The sequence below is a fragment of the Mixophyes fleayi genome, chromosome 1 (assembly GCF_038048845.1).
Source record: "Mixophyes fleayi isolate aMixFle1 chromosome 1, aMixFle1.hap1, whole genome shotgun sequence".
In the NCBI taxonomy this organism is placed as follows: Eukaryota; Metazoa; Chordata; class Amphibia; order Anura; family Limnodynastidae; genus Mixophyes; species Mixophyes fleayi.
The window spans coordinates 322,684,533-322,693,814 of record NC_134402.1 but is presented as its reverse complement, the minus strand read 5'-3'; the positions used below and the strand labels follow the sequence as shown (position 1 = coordinate 322,693,814).

Here is a 9,282-nt window from a genome sequence, read left to right as displayed (position 1 = left end):
GGTACAACTTGCTATACGCAGACCGCTGACTCTCACCACCTCCTCGTTACTCCCGGACATTCCTCCTCACTATAGCAGTGGTACAACTTGCTATCCGCAGACCACTGACTACCCTCACGTTTCCTTGTCCATCTAGTTCCTCGTGTACAGTTATCTACCTATTACCAGTGCTGCTAGTCATAGACTTTTCTCGAGCATTCTCTTACCATCTGCTGTTTCTCCTGTTCCGTTGTCACCCTGCTACCAGAGAACCATATTACCAACTATACTGCTCTGGTAAGTCCATCATCTGGTGATACCTGGGTAAAGACTCCTAGTGCCCGTGACATAATGTCTATTGTGCATAAAATGCATTTTTGTAGTTTCACTGATTACAAACACGTGTTCTAGCATGCCCTTTAACTAGAGCAAGTGAATCGACAAAAAAACACGTGCATTTGAGATGTCCAAACCTCAGGCACTGTTGTGGGCGCTCGTGCTTGGCAGATCCTTACTGTACATTGATTACGTGCATACTCCCATTCCCCTCTGATCACCACATCCCCTCTTGTATCCAAGATTTCTCCCGGGCTGCCTCCCTCCACTGCAATGATCTCCTTCGTTCTATCAGACTTTCCCTTAGTCTGTGCAGCTTCAAACGGGCGCTTCAAACGGGCACTGAAAATGCACCTATCCTTGCACTTCTTTCTGCAAATCCTTACCTGTTATCTGTGCCCACACTTTTGGGCACAGGTTCTCACCTTGTGCCAAATTTACCCTGCTCCCCCTTCCCCTTTCAGCGGTCCTGTAGCTGGATACTATTAGCTATTTGCTTGGAGCTTTAGGAGTTATATTGTTACTCGTTTATTGTTCAGTGCTGTTATACCTTGTATGGTGTTATTGTTTGTAATCTGTACGGCGCTGCAGACAACTTGTGGTACCATATAAATAAAGTAAAATAATTGCCCTCATCGTTCCGCCAATTAAATTGTTTGCTGATGTAAGCTGACGTATGCTTTGCTCTTGAAGATGAATTGGATGTTGTTGCATTCACTGGCATATAGTTAATTTCTGGGCATGCGCAGACCGATTTTACACCAAAATACTGCACATATCAGCATTTATGTTCTTTAATGAATCAACCCACAATCTCCTGAAGGTCATCAAATTGGCAATAGTCATCCGGCATCTTGTCTGCTCTTTCAAACACCTCCTTCTATCCAAAATTACCTTCAGAGCAGTCAGCTGAAGCACAATACTCATTATGGTGACAAAATCCATCTTGCAATGTAAAGGAGCACCAACAAAATACTCTTTATACTGCCACAAAAATCTCTCCATACTGAGTTATGTACCACAGTGTGACAATTCAACATCATGCTCTTTGGAGGAAGTATATCTTTAAAAGATTGTATTTCACAGGATGTATGTTTGCTTGTAAAGCCAGTCATGGTCTGCACTGAGATACAATACTATAACCTAAGCTAATAGTGATGTTCACCTATAGGAACCTCTTTTTCCATAGAACTATACATGCTCACTGGTACTCATCTGCTGCCAGGACTTAAGCACATAGTAGTAGCATCTTTTCTACAGCAACCCCATTGCAAAAAAAAAGTGTAATATTGGATTCGCAACAAACTAGATAATAAGTCACTCACAGATGGTTGTACAGATTTCCAGGAACTGTTGGAATGCTGGGTGATGGTGATTTTCTAGACTGAGGGTAACAGCCAATGGATAAAGAACCCAACACAATGTCAGGTAAGTGGCAGACAGAGAGCATAGCTAGGTCCAAGCACAGGGCCAGTGGCAGTCTGCAGTCAAATAGCGTGGTCAGGTCCAAGCACAGGGTCTGCAACAGTGAATGTAACCGAAAAACAGAGGACACCATAATCAGCACTGTTAGCTGTGAGAGGCAGTGTTATATAGCCACAGCACAGGTGTACTCTCTAGTGGATGGTAATAATTATCACATTACTGGAAGTGCAGCACCTGTGGTAGGAGTATGTACTGTACCAATAGTGCAGAAACACAGAGGCCAGGGGGTATATTTACTAAACTGCGGGTTTGAGAAAGTGGAGATATCGCCTATAGCAACCAATCAGATTCTAGCTGTCATTTTGTAGATTGTACTAAATAAATGATAACTAGAATCTGATTGGTTGCTATAGGAAACATCTCCACTTTTTCAAACCCGCAGTTTAGTAAATCTAGCCCCAGGACTCTAAATCCTGACAATGTTTTTATTATTTTATTTACAAAGCTACAGCACAGCTTCGGAAAATTTTTGAGACCTGTCAGTGTCTTCACTATAAATGTATTATAAATTCTGAATGCTCATTCTACCCAAACACTTGTCACTCTTAACAAGAGTTTTATTGCCTTCAGTTTGTTAGCATTCTTGTTATGGTTAAAAAAAACAAAAGGGCAACTTCTCTGCTTTGCTGCAGAGTTAATTGTTTTAAAGAGACCTCCGACATTGTTGCAATAAAAAAATAACACTGTAATCTCCCACACTAATATCTTTTCAAGCAGTTTTGATACATGTTAGCTGAAATATCACACTCATAAGTAGATTGGTTAGTGCCCGTAGTTAATTTTATGTATTCAATGTACACTAATAAAGGCAATTTAACTCTGACACTCAAACAAATAAGAAGTGCACTGTCCTATGCACACTTATTTATAAGCATTTATCACTTGCAACAGTCATTAAATAAAACTCATTAAGTATATTGTATACTATACTGCAGGAAGACTTTGAGAACACACTTCAAACACTTTGTTAAAAGAAGGACACAGTACAAGATTTTGCTTCCTCAGTATGAATTAACTGTCACTTTAGGGCTTATGCACACGATTGAAATTTTGTTCCATTTTTGCTCCTTTGTGATAAATTGTTTTGAATTATGGACACAGATCTTTATAGTTTAGGCTCTTTTTTCTTAACTAATGGAAATTAAAGTAAATTACCTGATGGCAAATGAACTAAAACTATATTTTTGCATTTATGCAGTCTACAGTGACCTTAGTTTTCTTTGAAATCATTTTGTACTGTATAAGCCCATTTTCATTCTGTATTTGTTTGGTTCAGCCACACACCCCGCCCTATTGTGTTGCAGTAAAACCCTTTCTTCTGAGATATGTGGTTAAGCCTTTCATCTTCCAGACTCTTACTCCTGACTTGCTGTTTGAACAGCTTTCTGCAGATATGCATCCTATGCCAGTGCATGCTATTGTAAGCAATGTGTTTTCTACATACTCCAATGCACCGCCTTTGCTCTCACAAAGAGTGTTTTCCGTTAATCCGGTGGCTGCATCTAACCAGGGAGGGGATGGGGGTTCTGTGGTTAGCTGTGGTCTTTCCCTCATGATCACAACATATATAAGGTCTGGAACACATTCCAGGTTTCCTGGTTTTTGGTTCATGTTGGCAGATCCATTGCTGCCTCTCATCTTAACTACCCCCCTGAGAGATAGCTGTGGTTTTCCCTTTCTCTCCATCCCTGTGCACGCTCAGTCGCAGGAATCTTGAGGCGATCGAGAGTGATGATGACTTAACCCCTTCATCTATAAATTGTCGCTCTCAACTGTGTTTGAGTGTGCTTTGAATTACTTCAGATTTATTAAGCTGTTTGCTTTGCTTTCAAATGTTTTTTTTTAAACTATTGTGAATTGAGAGAAAAGTCTAGTAGTGGGTGGTGCATTGTCAAAATGACCTGTGACCTCTTGTAAGAATACTCAGTAGCCATTCTTATTTTTTCAGTAACTACCAGTATTTCTCATTTCAAATATTACATTTATATATACTAAGAATTAAATATATATATATATATATATATACTGTGTATATATATATATATATATATATATATATATATATATATATATATATATATATATATATATATAATGTGTGTGTATGTACACCAATCAATTTGAAAGCCAAGTCAACACCTTGAACTCTTTGTCATGTTACTCAAACCATTCCTGAATAATTTTTGCAGTGTGCATCATCCTGCTGGCAGAGACCACTGTCATCAGGGAATGCCGTTGCCATAAGGAGGGCTCTTTGTCTGCATCAATGTTTAGGTAGGTGGTATGTGTCATTACCCAGAGCATCACACTGCCTCCGCTGGCTTGCTTTCTTCCCATAGTGCATGATAGCATTGATGTTGCCATCTCTTCCCTATGTAAATGACGCTCACGCACCCAGCCATCCACATGATGTAAAATATAACGTGATTTATCAGACCAGGGCTTCTATTGCTTCATGGAAAAGTTCTGGCACTCACGTGTCCATTGTAGTCACTTTCAGTGGTGGACAGTGGTCAGCAGAGGCACTCTGACCAGCCTGTGGCTACACAGCCCCATAAGCAACAATCTGCGCAGCATTGTGTGTTCTGACTCCTATCTATCATAGGCGGCATTAACTTTTTTAGCAATTTGCACTACAGTAGGTCTTCTGTGGGATTGAACCAGACAGGCTAGCCTTCACTCCTCACACGCATCAATGAGTCTTGGGCGCCCATGATCCTGTCACCGGTTCACCAGTTGTCTTTCCTTGGACCACTTTTGTTAGGTACTAGCCACTGTATAAAGAGAAGACCCCACAAGATCTGCCATTTTAGAGATGCTCTAACCCGGTTGAATAGCCAACGGACTTTGGCTTTTGACAAAATCGCTCAGATACTTACATTGCCCACTTTTCCTGCTTACAAAACATCAACTGACTGTTCACTTGATAGGTGCCATTGTAACTAGATAATCAGTGTTATTCACTTCACTTGTCTGAGGTTTAAATGTTGTGGCTGATCGATATCTCTCTCTCTCTCTCTTTCTCTCTCTCTCTCTCTTTATATATATATATATATAAGAGATAAATATGGTCAAAGTGGAAAATTTAGAAGTGGCGGTATTGAAAATTGAAAATGTAAGTGAAAGGAATTTCATAATTCTACGGTGAAGGCCGTAGGAGAAGTGGCGGGATGGCATACCACCATATACCAACTATACAAATCTAGACACATCTCAGTCTAAACACTTTTGGAACATGTTGATGTAAACAATAGGCCTGATCTACTATTTAGGTGCAGCATTTGAAATGAACCACAGCTTCCAATCAGTAACGTCTATGTCTATTTCAAAGAAAACATGTATCCGGTTGCTATGGTTTAGTGCACATTTTCCAGCTAGTAAATGTGCTCTACTGCCACCTACTTATTTTTCAGTAAGGAGAGCACAAATCTGCACACAATTGGTTTCATTTACTAGCATTGCATTTAGGTGCACAATTTGTTTTAAACCATGGCAACTTTCATTGTCTAGTTTGCACGAGACCGATAAGAGCTAATTACTGATTGGTTGTTGTAGTTCAGTGCACATTCTGCCCCTAAATGCAATGTGCAAAATGAGCCCAATTGTTTAGAATAGACATGAGTCCCTTATACAATCTGTTGAAAATAGGGTAATTAAAATTACATTTACTTGTTATGATATATTTACATGACCCTGCATTTATTACATAAATAACTACATAACCAAGGCTGTTGAATTGCAATTTTAGTTATATTGTGGAAAATTGGGTGTGTTACATTTTCAAATCAATTTTCATGGCACAATAGCCAGTTATGTAAGAACCATTCAGAGAAAGATCAAGCAGAAAAAATATATTATCTTTTATTATATAACAATGTCAATAACACAACAGTTAACAAACATGACACAGTGTGTATGTGGAGAGGACAGGGACTCAATGTCCAGGTTACAATGGCACCAAGATTATATGGTTGATGGGGAGTAGCTCACCTCTGTCATTGCAACCTTACAGAATGCATTGTATATAAATATCATTTGATAAACCATTTTAATTTACGAGAGTTCATGGGATACATTAGTCTGTGTGTATATTTAGTGCCATTGGAATTGTTCTTGAAAACAACACAAATGCAGATAGTCCAAGCATTTTTCTCTTGATTGTCAGAGATAACTATTGGGTTAGTTATTTGTCTTGAAGTCATTAGGAAATGCATGTTTTTGAGTCCCTTAATTTCACATCCTATTGACCTGTTTTATTTACATACCGCTATGATTTTAGGCGTGTCTACATTTGTATGTACTCTTGATGGATAATATTATTGATATGATAACCCAAATAAACAACAGAAAAACCTGGTAAGCATTGTTACATAGAATCACTGCCCCTCTCCAACACAACCTCGCTGTGTCCACGCTTTGACTGACTTCTTCTAAACCCATGGTTCCAGCCTCCTACATCACACAGTGTAACCCACTGCAAACACCAAATAGTTTTGGGAGGCATGCAGGTGAATTTATGAAGTGCATGACTTTTTCACTTTCTTGCTTTCACATGTAGGCACCATCATGGTACAGCCTGCTGTGTGAAGTGCAAAGCCTCTCAGTGGGCTCTTTTCAACAGACTTTGTCATCTTAGAATCTTTTTTTGAATGCATTTTCTATACAACATTCATCTCTGTCCTATTGTGATCCGGGTGTCAGAGGGAATAGGAAGAAAGTGAAAGATCAGAGTGAATGTTTGTTTTGAGGTGTTCAAGAAATAACAGTTCAGCATACAAATCTTTGTGTCTTTTTAGCATAAGTCCACTTTACAAGGTCATTTTGTTTAGACCTTTCACTCCATAACAATTTGTGCCTAAGGTCTCTGCTCTGTTAGCTGTTCTCACTCCAGTCTGGCACCATGCCCACCCCATGGACAGAGTGGTACTGGTGTGGGGATAGGGTCCGAGGAACACCATGTGGGTAGAGGAAGTCAGAGGACTGGAGCGATGATGCCTGTTGTAACCCAGACTGAGGAGCACACTGCCTGACAATCGCCTGGTGGGACGGTTGATGTTGGAACATAGAGTGGGTATCCGCAGCCTGCGTGCCTGCATGGTTACCCAGCCTGGGCATAAGTGAGCTGGAGGTGAAGTGAGCTGAGAAGTGCTGGTATGGCAGTCGCTCCATGGGTTGCATTCCCCCTCCCACTGTACAGCTGCTATAAGAGGGCACACTTGGCCAACTATTACAGGAAATGTCTTCTATGCCTGTAACAGGTTCTGTGGCAGGCGCTGAATTAGCATACATGCAGGCCTGGCGTTGGGCAGACTCTGTGCGAAAGGAGGTTGAAGAGGAAGAAGAAGAAGATGGCTGTGTGTACCCAGACCTGTAGTATGGGTCTTCCTCACTTGGAGACGTGTCCATGTAGGGCTTCTTGTAGGGATGCTCAGCTGACTCTTCACTCGCTGTAGGGAGAAGACACATATTTTACATTTTCTTTACCAATATTTGGTAGCCCTTAAAAATATTATTTTACTCTGTTTTTTAGACTTAATCTTCAGTATGGCATTATGGTCCAGTTATATTTCTTGATATTATTGTATTTAGCATTAATCAGAGGCATGGCCATAAATGTAGAGTTTTGTATTATTTTCACTTTTATTTAAAGCTAGTGCCAAATGCCAATACTATGTACAGATATATCTGCAAATGGAATATTACTAATTATTATTATTATTATAATTATTATTATTGTTATTGTTGTTGTTGTCTATATGACACATAGTAAGACCTACAATGTATATGCAATATAAGGTGAACAGTTAATTGGTGTCCATTAACCAATATATGTCAATCAGAATTCTACCCTTTGTGTCTTACTGTCAGCACCTAGAGTAATTATGCTGACCAATTAGCCATGCTTAGTAATGATGGGTCTAAGGCTTATCTTTTGTAATACCAATCTTTACTTTAAAAATGTACCCTATAATTATTTGCCTTCTTGCATTCATTGTATTGGGTTTCCAGCTTTACCAGTGCCAAAATATATTTAAGAATTAAAGAGTTTGATACATGTATATCCTTAACGAACGCCTGACAATTTAAGTTTTCCATTATAAAGGGAACCTTGTCTCAAGCAGCACCATCCCAGGGGTTGTAGAAATTAAGTTCGACTCACTTCGACTCCTGGACCCAACATACATCTCGCCTCCTTCCCCAGCGCTCCAGTTACTGACCGCTTGACAATAATTGCAGAAGGAGCACAGGATTACACAATCATTGTAGTGTGGTAACTGTGAGCGTGAGAATAGTAACCTCCTCCTCAGGAGCAGACCTAGACTTTTTCACAGGGGAGGGGGGGAGGATTTAGTGCCCCGCCCACTTTATCTCTTCTAGCAGCTGCGGCCCTACAATATATACATGTCACTGTCGGCAGAGATACGGGCAGATCTGACTGATCTGGTTGTGTTTTCAACACAATCAGATCAACCAGGCAGGATTCCCTGTCTGACTTTCAGCTGACAGGGGACATGTATTTGGTGTGCGCCTGCAGGCAACCCACACCTGCTAGGGAGGATTGCCCGATCGCCCACTTCCCTGATCCACCACTACTGCACCTACTACTCTCAATGAGTCAGTCACTTTGCTCTCTCTTGGAGTTAGAGGCTGGTGTTGGAATGAATGGAGAGTGGCTGCAATGTACAAGTTCTACCTTGGGTGGCAAAAGAGGGTGAAACTCCCCTGCCAGTATAATATAAAAGAGAATTACAAATTACTTATACAGTCATGTGAAAAAGAAAGTACATCCTCTTTCCAATCTATGTTTTTTACATATTAAGATGTAATTAGCAAGCATCTAAGTAATCATCATCATCATTACCATCATCTATTTAGATGTAACAAATTGTAGTCTTAACATTTAATACATCTAATCTCATGTGACAAATAACACATAACTTATTTTACTTTGTCATTATTATAAAAATAAGGAAACATGGAAAAAACATGTGAAAAAAACAAGTACATCTCATGATTCATTAGAGCCACCTTTAGAAGCAATAACTTGAAGAATAATTTTCAGTATAAGTTCAGTTGTAAATTTTCTGGTATACTGCTTTGTGATCAAATTTTAGACAAGCTTCAGTTGTTGGACTGATAACCCCCTATTTTTATCTAGTATACGCTGTTATAAGGAAGAGTTCATGATGGGCTCAATGATTGTAAATCGTCCATGTCCGATAAAGCTGTGGAAGTCCATGCCAAGTAATCAGCCCTCCACCACTGATCTTGATGGTTGATATGAAGATCTTGTGATGACATGCTGTGCTTGGGTTTTTTTAAGACCAAACAAATTCACTATGGTTTTGTCTGTCCAGAAGATGTTGTGCCCAAAGTCTTTTTTTTTTTTTTTTTGAGAGAGAGACTTGGCTATCCTTCCATGAAATCCATACTTGTAACTTTTAATGATAGAGTCATGAACATTTACTGTATTAGCAGAGA

At 39.6% G+C, this 9,282-nt stretch overlaps 1 protein-coding gene across 1 annotated transcript in view; it reads right to left on the bottom strand.

The window, feature by feature from the left end:
- Positions 1-5,695: 5,695 nt before the first annotated feature.
- The window catches only part of TBX5 (T-box transcription factor 5), a 56,670-nt gene continuing 53,083 nt past the window's right edge, over positions 5,696-9,282 (bottom strand). The window contains exon 9 of the mRNA XM_075192271.1: positions 5,696-7,247. Within this exon, the coding sequence (XP_075048372.1) occupies positions 6,673-7,247 (575 nt within the window). The 3' untranslated portion in view covers positions 5,696-6,672. The remainder of the gene's footprint in view (positions 7,248-9,282) is intronic.